The following is an 18,251-nucleotide window of genomic DNA, read 5'->3' on the forward strand; positions in this document are numbered from 1 at the left end:
TTTATTTATAATATATATATAGTGGCACCTCGGGTTACAGATGCTTCAGGTTACAGACTCCGCTAACCCAGAAGTAGCACCTTGGGTTAAGAACTTTGCTTTGGGATGAGAACAGTAATTGCGCGGCGGTGGCGCAGTGGCAGCGGGAGGCCCCATTAGCTAAAGTAGTGCTTCAGGTTAAGAACAGTTTCAGGTTAAGAACAGACCTCCAGAATGAATTAAGTACTTAACCCGAGGTACCACTGTGGTTATCTCTCAATTTATCATCCTAGCAACCCTGGGTGGTAGGCTAAGCTGAGAGATAGCGACTAGCTCAGGGGTCAGCAAACTTTTTCAGCAGGGGCCCAGTCCACTGTCCCTCAGACCTTGTGGGGGGCCAGACTATATTGTGAAAAGAAAGAAAGAAGAAGAACGAATTCCTACGCCCCACAAATAACCCAGAGACACATTTTAAATAAAAGGACACATTCTAATCATGTAAAAATTCACAGGCCGGATTTAGAAGGCGATTGGGCTGGATCTGGCCCCCGGGCCTTAGTTTGCCTATCCATGGACTAGCTCATGGTCACCAAGGGCCTATCCTTCTCTCTTTCCAGGCATGACCCATGATTTAAAGGACCATGTCTGAGCCCTTTTTAAAATCTTGCTCCAGGGTTTTCCCTGTTAAAACCTGCTCTTTAAAGCTCAATGAAAGCAGACATAAATCTGTGGAAAACCCGAATTGATGTTTGCTCCAATTCGGCTTTAAAGAGTGGGTTTTCACAGGACAAAAAGAGAGAGAGGAAAAGAACACCGCTTGGGTATGGAACATTAAACTGAGGACCGCTGGCTAGAAAAAGCAGGGCAAAAGGTAGGTGTAGATAAGCCCTAAAAGAAGTTCATGGTTCTGAACCTGACTTTTCCAAGTCCTACCCCGACACTACACCATGCTGGCTCCATACTGTCTCATACAACAGAATATGTGATGTATTCAAATAGGTTCAATGCATTGTCCTAAAGAGCTGTTGGGGAGGTGGGTGGCACTGTGGGTTAAACCACAGAGCCTAGGACTTGCCGATCAGAAGGTCGGCAGTTTGAATCCCCGCAACGGGGTGAGCTCCCATTGCTTGATCCCTGCTCCTGCCAACCTAGCAGTTCGAAAGCATGTCAAAGTGCAAGTAGATAAATAGGTACCACTCTGGTGGGAAGGTAAACAGCATTTCCATGCACCTCTCTGGTTCGCCAGAAGCGGCTTAGTCATGCTGGCCACATTACCCAGAAGCTGTCTGCGGACAAACGCCAGCTTCCTTGGCCTATAGAGCGAGATGACCACGCAACACCAGAGTCATCCACGACTGGACATAACAGTCAGGGGTCCCTTTACCTTTAAAGAGCTGTTAATCAGGAACATTCTGTGCAGCTGCAGTAAATGAATGTCATTAAAGCTAAAAAAAACCCAATCAATTAGACTGATTTGCTCAGTAGCTAAACTGAATCACAGGTGAACTGTCTTCTGATTTCATTATACTGTATTTTGGTTCACTGAGCTATTTTTGTTTGTTTCCTGTTAGATAAAGAAACTAGGCCCTGAAATTTAAAGAAGATGAGAGATGCTGATACATTAATAATTTCCCAATCATTGATCGCCATGAATTTTCAAAATATCCAACTATCTTTATTTCTAAGGACACCTTTCAAGACAGAAATGGTCATTAAACCAACATTACTTACATCTACAGTTCACCACATAGCTTGGCCCCAACTAAGAGCCAAATGCTAAGTTGGAGCTTGAACAGCAAGCTCAAGAGATCCAAGTCAAATCTCTACCCACTCCATTTGCCAATGCTGCTGCCAGCATCACTTTGACAAATCTACCATGAATCCTTCCAATAGGATGGGTCAGGTAGGTCACAATACCTTCTAACAGTCCAGTCATATTCCTCTGTTGGACTCTCATTGTTAAATCAAATCACATGAATCATGATCAAGTGAAGGAGAGACTAATCACTTTTAACCTTTGAGTTGTTTTGCATATTGCAAATTCATTGGCCATCGCAGCATGGAGAAAGCACAGGCACGTGAAGGACCCTCAGCAATGCTGGGTTCCCTCGTTTTGCCCAAACCACTGAGGTTCTGTCCCATTAATGCGCAAAGCACTTGCTGAAATTTCAGAATTCAGCAGATGTTGTTTTCAGGGCTTATTCTGTTGCAGCCAGCCAGCCAGAAGCATGTGATCGAAATCCTCATTTCTCTTGGCTGCAGAGCTTAATCCGAGCTATACTGTTCCTGTTTTGTACAGCAGGACAGCACAGGATTATGTAAAGCGACAAAATAGAAGAGGCTGCTTTTGCATATGCACAGAGTATACTTCACAGCTATCTTTGGTAAAGCAGCAAGAGGCAGGGCTGCTAACACAGAGAACTGGATTGAACTAGGTACCTCTCACTTATGAGAGTGTGACTTACTTCTCCCTATTTACTCTTTCTGTACAATTCAAAATGATATACATCTCTTTTGCATACCACCAACTATTGTACTGAACGCAAAAAAAGTACTCGCTGCTTAATTTTTTCCTCTCTAGTGTGGAAGACAGTTCATTTCCCTAAGTGAAATATTGGCTTTTGGGGAGGTCCAGGCTTTCTTACAAGCCTGGGCTTGCTGCACATGTTACATAAGCTGCACCACCCTGATTTCCATGGAAACCACCTTTAAGAGGTAGCCAGCTTTTGGCAACCTCAGAACATGCTACAGACATTTGTCACAGCTTACTCTTGCAGGATCCCTTGTACTTTTCAGCTAGCATGAATAGTGTGGAGAGGAGATGGACACGTGGGGGGTGCAGAAGGAGGGAGATCACGATTTCCCCGTCCCCCCTGCTTGTCTGCTTGCTTCCTCTCTCTCTTTCTCTCTCTCTCTCCCCCTCCCCATGCAGTGAAGAGACATGGACACAGGATGTCACTGTATCACAACTGCAGCATAATGGATTATGGGGAATGGCAGAGGACTATGGGAGAGAGGTGAAAGGCCATTGAATCCCCCAGAAACAGGAGCCCAAACTCTTGCTTGCGGGTTAGGTATCCTGGCAGATGCCATGGTCTGGGCTGAATGCTGCCGGGTGGAGCAGCCTGCCTGGTATGCTCAACTCTTTCATCTGTCCTAGAGAGATAGATGACACCCTCGCTTGCGCTCCCCCTCTTCAAACTCCAGCTCCATAGGGTGTGTGTGGCACAGGAGAAGAGGCGGAGCGTCACGCTTAGACCCGGTAATGCCTGGCAGACACCCCGGCTGCACTCTGGACAGTTTCACCAGACAGCAGCAGAAGCAAGCAAGCGAGCGAGAGAGAGAGAGAGACTGGGCACTCCAGAGATCCTTCAGCACAGCAGGAAGTAAGTACCAGGTGGAGTCCGCGGTGCCAGGGTGGGGGACAAGGTCCTGGTGCTCTGTTACCTGGGCTGCAGACAGCAGAGTCCTGATGGAACAATCTGACAGGTGGCTTCCATTCAAATAACTATGGGTCTGCCTGCTACCCTAGTGCATTCAGACAGTTTGCAAAGGTGTTCTCGGGTACGGAATGCAAGAGAACAGTCCAACTGTGTAAGCCAAAGCCAGAATAAAGGGCAAGAAATAATTATCTACACAGACTAATCAGTACAGAGTGTTCATTCTAAAAAGTGTCCCTGGTTTTTGTCTGGGCGATTGATGTGTGAGGAATTGCAGTGCAGTGCAGCACAAATGAGCAGGAAGAGGCAGGTGTTAAGGGCTAGTGCAATGTGGAATTCTATCAGTGTCCATCGTTTGCCTGTTACTGTTCTATACTTCTTTTCCACCTCTTTCCAGTTATGTCTTGTACTGTGTATGTAGTAGATAGGTAGCCGTGTTGGTCTGCCATAGTCAAAATAAAAAAAATAAAAAAAATTGTTGGTCTTTAAGGTGCTACTGGAAGGAATTTTTTTTATTTTGTACTGTGTATGTTCATGTTGCCACCTCATAAGTGGCTGTCAGTATCAGGGGTGATGAAATGTGCAGAACATTGATGTCACATTGCACATTATGTTATAGTACATGTCCCCGGGAAGGGAGAACAACAAATACAAAGGGGCAGCTCAGTGTCCCTTGTGTCTAGTTCCACACTACATTTACTGGCCAAAGTTATTGGGAATTTGAGTAAAAACCTCTATAAATCCCAGAGGGGTTTTCTCTCTCATCCAATACTCACAATTAAGGTTTCTTTGCAGTTATCTGATCCATGATGCCCAGTAAGAATATGGTAATGTACAGGTGTATGTACCAACAGGAGTGAATGCATCCCCCCCCCCGTGCCCTGTGGTCCCCCTCAATCTTTGTTTTTCAAAGGAAACATATACTTGCCTTCATATCCAGCAGTGATCAGTGGCAGACTTTGGGTTCTCACATTTCAGCGGCGCCCTGTGGGACGCTAAAGTTCACTCCCCCCACCTCGCACGCTCTGTTCTACATCATTATTGCAGCGCCCCCTGTTGCACAGTGCCCAGAGCGACCAAACCAGTCGTGCTACCCTAAAACCGCTTCTGCGGGGATCACTTATTTATCCCTGTTTCAGGTAGGCTGCATTCCATTTTATTAAAAGTGTCTTGGAAGCTTCCTATTCAAATTTTCCAGCACCTGAAAAAACAGTTTCTAAAAAGGAAGAAAAGAAAAAAAAAGCCCTAGGGGAGTGTGTGTGGCTTTGTGATGTACGAGGGTCAGTCAATTAGCATAGAACACATTTGGTTTGTGTTGGTTAACCAATATACAGTAGCAAATTTTCTCTTTAGCTCAGTCCTGTCGGGAAGATTGTGCATCCAACCAAAACAGGGTCTGTGTTTGCACAGTGTTCTGACTACTCTAATCGGCTAGGTCTGTGCACCGGCATGTATGAACACATGTAGCTGTCTTATATGCTTTCAGACCATTGGGCCTCTGTAGCCCAATATTATCTACTACAACTGGTAACATTTTATCAAGATCTCGGGCAAATATAATTCCTTGCCCTACTTCCCAAGCTTTAACTGGAGATCCTGCACAGACAAAAAAACACTTTCACTGAGCTGAGGCCCTCCAAAATAACAGAGGCAATTCAGAACTACTGATATGCTTATGGTGATGCCTTTTCCCTGCTTGAACCCACAGCAGCTTCTTGTCCACAGTAAGCAGATGGCCAGAGTCCTTCCTTGTGAGCGGAAAGTACCAGGCTGCTGTCAACAACACACTCCTGCTGCTACAGCTTGCAGCAGTGTAGAAAACTGATAGCTCCTATCCTGTGCATCAGTAAAAAGCACAAAAAATGTTACCAGACATGATGGCTGTATGAACTGGCCTGCACGCAGTTTTAACTGCTATGGGGAGAATGTGTGCTTAAAACATAGCTGTCAACTTTTCCCTTTTCTTGTGAGGAATCCTATTCGGAATAAGGGAATTTCCCTTAAAAAAAGGGAAACATTGACAGCTATGGCTTAAAAGCCTTCTGTGATTGTTCTCTGTGTTTAACTGAACCACTAAACAAGGTCTCTGCACATTCCAACATTTTTTTTTTATAAACAACACACAACTAAATTCCGCGCAAAAAACGAATTAGTCAACTTCTATATAAAATAAAATAAATGTATGCAGATCTATTCTTATTTTTCATTAACTTCCTCACCAACATGGTGAAAGGGGGAAGCTATGCAAGGCACTGAATCTCTGAAACCCTGGGAATCCTGCTCAGCCCTTACCCTTGTTTCTGAAATTTCACCAGCTATCCGCAAGCCTACCCAGAACATTAAGGACTAGACACTTACTAGTCCTTACAGGTGGCAGCAGTGGGGCAGAGGACAAGGTGATGGTGGTGGGCGCATGCCATTTTCTGTTTTGCCTCAAATGTCAAAATGCTCTTCACTCAGTGGCAACTTCACAAGCCCTGGTCTAAACTTGCACAGATAAACAGAATACCTTTGCCCTTTAGAAATTACAACAGGAAAGAGGGATACCTATTTACTTGTAATTTTCTTCCTTTGGGCATAAGCGGTGCTTTAAATAAAGAATGTAGTGAGTTTTTCACAAGGGGTTTGAGCTTGTAAAGGAGTTGTTTTCTAAAACCGATTGTTCTCACCTAGTAAGCTTAGCTCCTCCTGAATAGTTATTCCTTAACTGCTAGTATTTCGTTAGACTCAAGGAGGAACTAATGAGAATGAAGGCAAGGCAGGGTAACCAATTTGCATTGCAAAAAAGAAAGGAAATCACCAAAAAAGAATTGCATAAAAGATACATTAATTTATATGTATTGATGCAAATTTAGAAAACGTTTTCTATAATTTCAAAATACATCTCCCTGTATGGAGTGAGGCTGTGGACAGGCGGCCTATGCACTTGCTCAGTCTGCTCCCAGGCGTTGCTAACTGTTGATGGGCAGCTTCAAGGCACTTGGTTTTCCTTCTTATATTTCTTCATCTTTAAACCAAATGGCCATTCAAACTGCAGAAACACACCTTCATATAGAGAGCTGTCCTTCCAAGAAAGAATTGACCTCTGTAGAGTAGATCATATGGCCATCCAAAGCAAGGTTTGGAGGTCAGATTTCAAAGCAGGAGGGGAAGCAAAAAGCACAAACGTGAGAGGAGTTGTCTCCTTCAAAAATGGAAGAATGGCCTTATCTTCTGAATCTCTCTGACCTTTCTTAGGGTCAGAGACCGACTCTGTTCACTTGCATGAGTAGAAAATTCACCATAGAACTCACATGCCCTTTAAACAAGGAAGCAGAATTTCACAGAAATTGTGGCAAAGCATCAAACAGACCAGTTGGGTCCACCTTTATTAGTAGTGGGGTAGCAGCAAGGTTTATCTGTGGGCTGCATCTATAGGTAGAGCGAATGAAGGAGAGGAAGAGGGGACTTAATGAAAAGTTTTCCTCTTTCGACTAGTGAAAAATGGTCTCTTTTGCCCTGTGCAAACGAATGGTACCTGAGTGAAACAGGCCTCAGATTTGCTCGGTTACCAGGGCAACCGCCTCCCCTTCAACCCTGCTTTGCGTGCAAGGATTGTCCTGAGAGGCAGATTGGGTTCCTTGCAAGTGTCCAAGCCCACATGATCGATCACAGCCAAGTGGCATGCAGCAGCAGCCGCGAATGGGCGGGCCAAATATTTGTTGCTTTGCCTGTAACTGGAGAGTATTCCGTGAAGTCTTGGTTGGTGTCTCTGCCACTCATTTGGAAGAGATACAGCCGCGATGGGAGATGAGACTTCCTTCACTTCACACTGAAGCTTAAGGGAGAGGAGATTTATAGTTAGTAGCAATAAAAACACACTGTGCTTTTATTTACTATTGTAAATAATAATAATAATAATCCAATGCTGAGCAAGTGGGGTGTGTGAGGGCTGCAGGGGAGAGGAGGGGGAAGTGCTGTTGCACAGCCCTGTGTTTTTACTTTGGGCTTAAAATCATTTGAGGTGGGAAAGCCCACAAACGATGAGTCTTTGTACCATGTTTTTATTTTATTTTTCACACAGTGATCTATTTGTGTGAAATTGCCCCTATGCATGAGAGAAACCAGAAAGTTATCGCATCAGAGGGGTCATAAAATGGATGTGGTACCTTTTCATTTGCTAGGGCTAATAAAAGCAAGATGCCCTACAAGCATGTACAAAATGACTACTGCTCCCACCACTGAATAGCCAACACCAGACCCTACACCACTGATCTAGCTCATCCAGACTTCCAGGCACCCTTGAGCCCTGAGCTTGCTTATTTAAGCATCTTTCTCTCTCCCTTTCACATTTGCCTCTGTTTACTGGGCTTATCTCTAGGAGCAGACTAGGCAGGAGAGGGGAAAAGGAGAGGGTGGTTGGACCTTGCCATGCCCTTTCCCTCTGCCTCTAGAAGCTTGGAAATGGATCTCCAGTGGCTTTAAGAGCGTGTCAATCCCATTTAGGCCCAAATCCCCATGAACTTTCCTAGCCTGTAAGAGAGGACGCTTGGCATGGAATCAGAAGGCAGGCACTCTGGCAGCAGCTAAGCAAAGGGGGCTGCAGGCGACTGTGTCCATCTTCCGTGGGGCACCAGAAATGTAATTTAGAACATGACATAGAGCCAGTCTGCTCACCCGCTAGAACTGGACCCCAAAAAGAGTGTGTAGAAAGAAGTCACCATCAAAGAGATTTTCCATTCTGCCTTCCAGCATTCTAGAGTTCTACACAGTTCTGCAACCGGGACAATGTTTTATAAGTGGAATTAGTTAGGGAGATTGATACACTTCAGCTAACGCCTTGCTAAATTTGGAATATGTGCGTATGGAGTGGGAGAGGGGGAAGGGACTAGAATCAAAAATTGTGGCTCAAAGAATCCCAGGAATACTACAGAGGTAGTGCATCCAATTTGCTGTAGATGAAACTGTTTCAGCGTGTTTGGCCTGGCCCACTCATAATGTAGACTACGCAGATGGAAACAACAAGCTGTTACAATACATCTACATGCAAGACTTCCCACAGTTGACATGTAAGGATTAAGAGGGCAAAGGATACAGTATATGCCCTTTCTAGGGTTAGAGTTGCATCTACGCATCTACAGAGTACCTTTGCTTGACTTCCATCACAGATGCTGGATTGGCTCAGCTGAGGGAGGTCTAATACCTCTCTTTTTTTGGCAGCCCCAGGTGGGGAGGAGCAGTGGATGTTTGGGGCAATCGGGGTAGGTAGACTTTGGCTGTGTGGAAAAACCTGCCTGGAGAGGAAGAGCAAACTCGGGCTCCTGTTGTGCATCTATCTATCTGCCAGAGACTCGCCTTGAGTTTCTGTATTAAATTTCATTGATAAATAATTATATTAAATCTATTAATTGTGTGCTTAATTTATATACAATATATATATAAACATATCTGTGTATATGAAATAATATAAACTATATTGCAAACAGTTTAATTAACAATATAGAAATTTAATTCAGTGTGTGGCCTGCAGGTTCTGTGCTGAAGTGCTCTTGCAGACCTCTTCGTCTGAGAGGCTGGACTGCCCTGAGCTAAGAGCAGACGAAGACCGGAAGGCTCTTAGTCTGAGTACAGAAGGCTAGCTAGTTTAGATGTACTCTGTGTGGCAATTCACAGAAACTAGAATCCATATCCAAACACTGCACTGTGAAAAACAATGGCAGCTGTTTCTTATGGGATGATCACATGCATTCCTATTTAGTGGATGAGCATGATGACACACACATATGGTTTTATTTATCTGTGTGAAAACTATAAATCCTCTCTCTCTCTCTCTCTCTCTCTCTCTCTCACACACACACACACACACACACACATACACAAACAACAACAACAACAACAACAACAACACCACAGAATGAATTATATTAGGAGGTGTTTATAAGTAACTTGGATTGACATTATTTCCCCTGGTTCTATATGCTCCTGTTCTGGCAACTAGTCAGGAGGACTTTAAAAGTCTGGCTGTTTGGGAAGCCTAAAATTGCTTCCTGGTGTCCTAAATGAGCAAAGGCATGGAGCTAGAGGCACCTTTTAAGCTACCCATAAAGAGGAACGCATTGCAACTTAATCCACATTCACTATTTCCCCTCAAAACTGCTGAAATTGGATTGAGTGGTTGCGCTGTGCATTCAAACAGATTGTGTGATATGTTGCTGGTCTCATAACTGCATAACTACTTCAGCATCATAATAATAACAGTCCAAATCCACTCAGCTCACATGCCTGCCACATCAATGTGGATGTGTGAATGAATTTACCTTCAGTTAGGGCTAGAATGCCTAGTCAAATAGATTAATCCTTCAAAAAGTTTTGACTGATGAAAAGGTGTCCTGAATTACCCAGGCAGTAGATTTTGCAACCTTTTTTTTTTTTAAAAAAAAAAAAATGTAAGTACTTAAGTGCAGATGACATCTTGAAAGAGGTGGCTCCTCCTGTGTGAAAGAGAAGAGGAAGGATGCACTTTCAAGATGATGTTTTCTGAATGAATTGTAAGATTGATGCCACCTTCAACTGAAAGGACTTCTTTCTACTTTTCCTTCTGAGAGGTAATTCCTTTTGAAAGAATTCAGCCCAGAAATATCATCTAAGTGGAGAGCTAAAGCATGCTTTAAAAAACCCCAACTGGACCCTGGGGACGTGGGATGGAACTGGGAATTCACAATGTGCAACATTCAGATGTGGACGGTGGGGGACAGGGGCAGGGAACTCAAATTTAGGATGAAATTACACAGTATGTAGGTTTCTGCTCCGTGGTTGCCCCAAGACCATCTGGACCAATTCATACTTTTCATGGTGTATAAAGAGTGCCAGGCATGTGTGTTCTTCTGTTTCAAGGTGACTGAGAGGTTTCCAGGGTATCTGAACACCCTGGGGAGCTGCAGGAGAAGCAAAGAAAAGCAAAGGCTCATCCTAGAGACCTTTTGCAGCTATAGGATGGCTCTGTTTATTGCCTTGGCCCAAGAGACACCAAATAGTGAGGATAATGTGTCATCACCATATGTTGAGGGGAAAGAGGGGAGGTAAATGACTTCCTTCCCTGTTCTGCAAATGGGACTTGAGATTGGTGAGTGGTGAGGGCACATCTGCATGGTAGGGAACCATTACCAAGCTTCTTGCAATCTGAAACGAACTCCTGGGACATTAAGTGCAGGAGAAACTAGTCCTTGGAAAAACGAGGAATTTTTGAGAACCCAGCAAAAAGTAAAAAAATGTTTGGGCAATATGAGTGACCATACCTCCATAGGAGGAAAGAAGGAGTGAGTGAAGGTCTGCAACAGGAACAAGTGGGGAATAAAGATCTACATCAGGACCTGCTGCTCCTGTGGATCCTGCTGCCTGAGGTGGTCACCTCACTTTGCCTCATGGGTGGGCTGGCCCTGCTGCTTGGACCATGTGAAGAGATATTTTGAGTAACAAAAACAACAACATTTTTTTTATTTGTACTCTTCTGACTAGGGTGCCTTAAAAAAACCAAATCACCTTGGTTAGGACTAATTTTGTTTGCTACATTTGGATTTCTTGTGCTGTTTGGTTGTTTTCAATTACTTTTGACTTAGGAGAATTGAAATGTTATATATTCGTATATATGTAGAGAACTGGCTTTCTGCTGTCCTCCCCTGCCCAACGCAATTCATTTCAAGCTGTACTTAGCAATTTCTTCCTGTGTTTCTTGCAGGTTGGTCATGGACCTGTCCTCAGGCATGGAGGCCCAGGCTCTCCTAGAAGACATGTTGGAAATCACGGCCCAGAGTTTGGTGCACATGGAGGTGTCTGAGCACTACCACATCATCAAGGAGTTGGGCAAGGGGAAATATGGGCAGGTGGTGCTGGTGACTCACAGGAAGAGAGGTAAGGGTGGATTGCCTTGTGTGCTCTGGCAACTCCACTCACCAACAGGCTGTTTATGTTGAAAGGGCAACTAGGGATGAGAATACTTCAGTGGCCAGGTGTGCCACTGTTGCTGTTGGAGAAGGTTGGACCACTTGCCATAACCAATGGGTGTGGTAACAATTTCAAATTACTATGTGTTATCTGTGGTCAGCCAATCATGCACAGCAGTGGTCATGGACAGAACTGGGCATTTTTTTTTAAAGAAACCCACTCTATTCAGTCACTCGTTTCATTCATTTATTAAACTTATGAATCACTTGTCACCTGAAGGTCCCCAAGTGGGTGACAAGACCTCTACTGTGGGCATTTGGTGTGAAACAACTTATCATTGCCTGTGGAAGCATTCACCTTTCACCTCGTGACTGTAGAAAGAGTGCCCAAACAATTTCAAACAAACTCCACATATCAAGCAACATTCTTGACCCAGTCCTTAGTGGTTTCACTGAAGCCCATTTTAATGAAAATATCATTGTGAATGTAATCCTTACAACTTGTCTTGCGCCTAAAAGATTTATGGGCCCCAAAAAGCATGAATGGGACTGATTCTTCCCAATTTTGAAATTCAGAATTAACAGCATAATCTTACCCGCATCTTTTCATAAGAAAGTTAGGTAAAGGTAAAGGGACCCCTGACCATTATATCCAATCGTGACCGACTCTGGGGTTGCGGCACTCATCTTGCTTTATTGGCCAAGGAAGCCAGTGTACAGCTTCCGGGTCATGTGGCCAGGATGACTAAGCCGCTTCTGGTGAACCAGAGCAGCGCACGGAAACGCTGTTTACCTTCCCGCTGGAGCGGTACCTATTTATCTACTTGCACTTTGATGTGCTTTCGAACTGCTAGGTTGGCAGGAGCACGGACCGAGCAACGGGAGCTCACCCCGTCATGGGGATTCAAACTGCCGACCTTCTGTTCGGCAAGTCCTAGGCTCTGTGGTTTAACCCACATCAAATGGGACTTACTCCCAGGTCAATGGGGCTAAGAACCCCCTTCAATGCAGGAATTTTATCTAAAGCATCCATGACAGTTGGCCATCCAACCTCTGCTTAATAACCGCCAATGAAGGAGAGTCCATTACCTTCCAAGGCAGTCTATTCCACTGTCCAGCAGCGCTCACTGTCAGAAAGTTTCCCCTGATGTTCTCCAAGAATTCTCAGAGATTATAGACAGAGGTTCTGACATTACACCCGCAAGCTCTTTTAGTATGATTGGGTGCAGCTCATCAGGCTCTAGATAGATAGGATGAGCTGCTGCAAATCCCTGCTTTCTAAATCCAAGTCTTGTTCAAGTGTTTGAAAGGGAACACCCTCATCTCCTCACTGCCCCCTCATTTTGTTGCTACTGCAATTCCCCCTCTTCTAATCCATGTTTAGCTATAATGGTTGAACTTGTATCTTAATTATCTCACATGTATGAGTGCTGTATGTTAAAGAGACTTCACCTTAAAGGTAAAGGTAAAGGTACCCCTGCCCGTACGGGCCAGTCTTGACAGACTCTAGGGTTGTGCGCTCATCTCACTCTAGAGGCCGGGAGCCAGCGCTGTCCGCAGACACTTCCGGGTCACGTGGCCAGCGTGACAAAGCTGCTCTGGCGAGCCAGCGCAGCACACACAGAAATGCCGTTTACCTTCCCACTAGTAAGCGGCCCCTATTTATCTACTTGCACCCGGGGGTGCTTTCGAACTGCTAGGTTGGCAGGTGCTGGGACCGAGGAGCGGGAGTGCACCCCGCTGTGGAGATTCGAACCGCCGACCATGCGATCGGCAAGTCCTAGGCACTGTGGGTAAAACCGCGTCCCTCATGTTATGTTAAAGAGACTTCACCTTACTTGATTTAATTGATAGATGTAATCCCTCTCCTCCCACTATCCAACTATCTATCTATCTATCTATCTATCTATCTATCTATCTATCTATCTAATATGCAATTGGAGTAACACTATGTTTTAGTTGTCTGTTGTGGAAATACATTTACTGTTATTAGAGTAGTATTATCTCAATGTCTCATTCACTTTTGCATCTTTCAACCTCCCTCAGGGACCCCCATGGCTCTCAAGTTGCTGCCAAAGGCGAGCACTAAACTGGAGAATTTCTTGTATGAATACTGTGTGGCCCTCTCACTCTCCACACACCCTGCCATCGTTGGAATGTTTGGCATCGCCATAGAGTCCAGCCAGCACTATGGTTTTCTCTATGAGGCAGCCTTGCACAAGGACCTCATCTCCATTATCAAGCCCAAGGTAAGGCGTATACACGCACATCCAATGCAAAGCTTAGGTCCCAGCACCCCATGCCTGGGTCTCCTTGGGAAGGAAGGGCAGGATAAAAATACAGTCATACTTTGGATCCGAATGCCTTGGTACTCGGATGTTTTGGCTCCCAAATGTCGTAAACCCAGAAGTGAGTGTTCTGGTTTGCGAATGTTCTTTGGAACCCGAATGTCTGATGGGGCTTCCGCGGCTTCCAATTGGCTGCAGGAGCTTCTGAATGTTTTTGGAAGTGGAACAGACTTCTGGAACAGATTCTGTTCGACTTCCAATGTATGACTGTATAATGAAGGAATGAATAATTGGCTTCAGCTAGGAATTCAACCAACACATACGTGGTTTTATTTCTGAAATCGTGAAATGGCTGTTAGTTTAAAAAATTACAGCAGGATTTCAAAACAAAAAATCCATAGATTAAACAAAAGCAGTGGGGCAAAGCCTTTTGAAGCTTGCAGCTGAATGTGTCTCGAGATATTTTAACATGGGTTGATGCGGTCATGGTGGCATCACAGAGAGAAAGGAAATGTGATGCTTATTTTTAAATGCCTGTTGAGATTTTGTGGCTTTATTCAAGAGCAGAAAAGGGCTTGTGTTTCAGTGGCAGAGCCTAAACGCTTATGAGGAAGTGAGGAGACCCGACATGATAAAAACACATGCCTTTCTCTTCTCTGACCAGGCTGGCATCCCTGAGCCAGCAGCCAAGCTCTGTGCCAAACAGCTGGTGAGTGCACTGGACTTCATCCACAGCCGGGGCCTTGTCTATCGAGATGTCAAGCCTGAGAACATCCTCCTTTTCGATCGCCATTGCCACTGCATCAAACTGACAGATTTTGGCCTGACGCGGCCCCAGGGCACCCTTCTGCGCCTGGTGGTTGGGATCATCCCTTACACTGCACCCGAGCTGAGCCGTGGCACCGGTGACTCCCCAGGCCTGCCCATTGACGCCAGCCTGGATGCCTGGGCCCTTGGAGTGCTGATCTTCTGCCTGCTCACCGGCTACTTCCCTTGGGAGAAGACGTTGCCTGAGGATTCCTTCTTTGATGACTTTGTGATATGGCAACAGTCCGGCCTAGACGAAGACTTGCCATATCACTGGCGCCCTCTGTCGCCAGATGCCGTCGCCATGTTGCGGAGCCTCCTGGCTCTGGAGCCCACAAAGCGCGGTCCCATCCGCCGGGTTCTCAGCTACCTTGACCGGCCATGGAGAGCAGAAGTGGCGGCCAAAGACCCCTAGCACAATAAAGCAGAGCAGGAATCCGTTTTATGAGGCTGGGGAGAGAAAAGCACTAAGCAACTCATCCGAATACAAAGATACTTGCAGGAATTCAAATGTTACGTGCTCTCGGCTGGGTTATTTCACAACATTCCCCAAGGAACGTAACACTGGACATTCAGATTTCAAGAGGAGACAAAATGTGCATTCTGTATGCCGTGTGTCTGATCTTCTGGCACACTTAGTGGCTAAGCATCCTTGTGCTAAGAACAGACCCATCTTATATCCCCAAAGGTAAACTCATTTTTCCACAGGCTGCAGAAGCTGATATTGCCCAGCTTCTGCCCAACTTCGTCACATCATTTGGGAAAGGCTTGGCATTCCTTGGATGTGAGGAGTGTTAAAGGCTTTTAAGGACATTTACAGTTTCAAACTTTCATAGTGCAACCATACATAAACCTTTATCATGTATACGTGGTATTTTTAATTTCATTATCTGTATAGTTTTCATGCTCTGAATTGAGAGTCACTTTTCTCTGAGGGCTCATTCACACTTCTACTCATCCTGCACATTGGAAAGCATGGGTCCTAGCGGCTTCCCGCTTGTCCCATGTTTTCTAGGCACAGCTCTGAGTGGTTTTGTACCACTGCTTTCCTGAGGAAAAGCTGCTCTTTAGCACTGAATTGGAGCAAACGTCAATCCAGAGAAAACCCGATTGATGTTTGTTCCGATTCAGCAGTAAACAGTGGGTTTTCCCAAGGGAACATCGCAGGGAAGCAGAAATGTGGATGAGCCCTGAGTGTACAGTGGCAAAAGTTATAGGCTGCCAGCCAGGTTCACATTTCACCTGAGTCCACTAGGTGTCCTTAAGAAAGCTTTTAGTGTCTACAATATAGGAATCTAATATAGTACTAGTCTATCTTTGACAGGCTGCTGTAGAGATTGTTGAAATACTGGGTTGGATCCAGACTAACTTAGTTGCACTCAGGCCCCATTGAAATCAATGTGGAAAATTAAGTCATGGTTTCATTTAAGTCTTGCTGATTTCAGTGATATGCATAACTTCTTTTAAAGAAAGAAGGAAAAGGCCTAAGAGCAAAACTCAGGTGAACACACTTTTCTCAAGATACTGGTTCTACTGTTCCTCTCCCTACTTCTTTTAAAGATTCCTTACAACAAAATGTTTTTTCCAGTAAATAGTCATAGTAAGCTATGCGGCCTGCATTTAAGACAGTGGTGCCCTGTCTTGATTCATGCTCTATATTTCACACTGCAGTTAGTACCTCATAAAAGAGGTACTAATTTTACCACAATGTCCCTTACTGGTGCGAATGACCTTTGGGGAAATGTTTCACAACTCTCTTTCTCTTTCCGTTTATCACAGATAGCATTTTTAAAGTTTGAAAGCAGAAGGCATCCACAAATCGACCAGTTGCTCAGGTACCTCATTTCCATTGCCTCCACCACCGTCCACTGCCTGCCAACCTTATCCAACATTAAGTAGACATCTTCCCTGACTATTTTATATCCCCGATATGTGTTCCCCACTTTGTATAAAGAGATCTGGATCGCCTACTGTAGTTAGTGATGTGGATTCCATTTGTGTGCACTTTTCTATTTCTTTCTTTCTTTCTTTCTTTCTTTCTTTCTTTCTTTCTTTCTTTTTTAAAAAAGATATATAACATACCCAGCAGCTCATTTGCAAGGAAGAAAGACACAATTACACAACATACAGCAGTACCTCGGGTTACATACGTTTCAGGATACATACACTTCAGGTTACAGACTCCGCTAACCCAGAAATAGTACCTCGGGTTAAGAACTTTGCTTCAGGATGAGAACAGAAATCGTGCTCCAGCTGCGTGGCGGCAGTGGGAGGCCCCATTAGCTAAAGTGGTGCTTCAGGTTAAGAACAGTTTCAGGTTAAGAACGGACCTCTGGAATGAATTAAGTACTTAACCCGAGGTACCACTGTATAGAGAAAGAAAGAGATGATGGAAAATTTTAAAATAGACTATTGGGATGGAATCAAAAGGTGATGAGCAGTGCTTTTTTCTATAAAAAAAAGGTGCCAGTATCACCATGAAGTTGTTACAGTAAGTGCCACACTTTTTAACAACAAAAAAGAGGTGTTGGTATTGCGTACCCTTGAGTACCCCCTGAAAAAAAAAGCACTGGTGTTGATGCCAATTATATTCCAGCATTCAGCTAATTTCTCATCACTAATGCACATAGAATGCATTCCTAGAAATATCAGCAAATTTCTTTGTCCCATCAATTTCTGTGCTGTGATGAAGTTCTGTTGTTCTAATGGAATAATCACCATATTGCAAATCTTCACTCACTACTGTCCTCCCTCCATGCCCCAATGGGTACATTTAAAATATTTTGTGCGCTCCTCAAATTATCTAAATTCTAGAGGACAAATACATTTGTAAACACATTTATGGTGCAAACAGCAATGATAACCAAATGTATTTATTAAGACCAACTAAAAACCCGAAATAAAAAGAGTCTTGCAGGATCAGACAAAACACCTTTCTAGCCCAGCATCCCATTTCTCACAGTGGGCAACTGGATGCCAATGGTGATGGTCCTTTACATTAGCAAAGCTGGTGATTAATTTTAGATGGGTGCTGGGAATTTAAGTGCCCATCTAAAATGCATATCCACTGTATTTATTTATACCTTATAAGGGACTCTACCAGAAACACTCGAAGCTACAAACATGAGCCTGACCAAACTGCGGGAGGCGGTGGAAGACAGGAGTGCCTGGTGTGCTCTGGTCCATGGGGTCACGAAGAGTCGGACACGACTAAACGACTAAACAACAACAACCAGAAACACTGCTAGAAACAGATTAGAATAATTGTTGGTTTTTATTAAAGTGTTTTAAGACCTCTTTCACCCCAGCATGCCCTTCTGCATCTGAGATCTTACTACTTCAGGCCTGCAAGGCTCATCGTCTGAGTACAGAAGGCTAGATAGTTTAGATGTACTCTGCGTGGCAATTCACAGAAACTAGAATGCATATCAGGCACCGTCTAACATAATCAAATCTGTATGATGTATGTCCTCTGTATGCCCCCAACTACAACAACTACATATTGCCTAAATAAATCTTCCCTCCTCTTGTTTTAAATTATTTTACTTAACATGTATGCACAAGAAGAATTATGATGAACACAAAAGTTTGTACACTTCTTTGTGACTTCTTAGCTAGTCCTAATAAAAGTATGATGATACTGCTGCTGTTTGAATTTTTTCTAGTGGACTGACATGGCTGCCCACAAGTTAATTTGTTATATAGGTACTCCTGTCAGGGAGCCCTGATTGGTCAGGTAACCACAGGGAGTGTACAGGCAGGTGGAAGTCCAGCTCACATCAAGTCTTCAGTATGAACATGCAGAAAGGCAAGTGATA

General features: G+C 44.3%; 1 protein-coding gene and 1 long non-coding RNA gene across 2 annotated transcripts; one reads left to right on the top strand and one right to left on the bottom strand.

The window, feature by feature from the left end:
* The first annotated feature begins 2,924 nt into the window (after positions 1-2,924).
* SBK2 (SH3 domain binding kinase family member 2) lies at positions 2,925-16,460 on the top strand. The gene is given in 5 exon segments (XM_082196363.1): positions 2,925-3,313; positions 3,316-3,365; positions 11,134-11,306; positions 13,385-13,587; positions 14,291-16,460. Coding segments are annotated over 5 exon segments (1,053 nt in total). The 5' UTR covers positions 2,925-3,244; the 3' UTR covers positions 14,849-16,460.
* On the bottom strand, positions 6,264-18,064 carry LOC309517322. The gene is made up of 3 exons (XR_014213187.1): positions 16,910-18,064; positions 8,076-8,172; positions 6,264-7,236 (listed from the first exon to the last, which is right to left on the bottom strand). It is a non-coding gene; the product is annotated as an uncharacterized lncRNA (long non-coding RNA).
* Positions 18,065-18,251: the final 187 nt, after the last annotated feature.

This window comes from Podarcis vaucheri (assembly GCF_965113315.1).
Source record: "Podarcis vaucheri genome assembly, chromosome: 13".
Lineage (NCBI taxonomy): Eukaryota > Metazoa > Chordata > Lepidosauria > Squamata > Lacertidae > Podarcis > Podarcis vaucheri.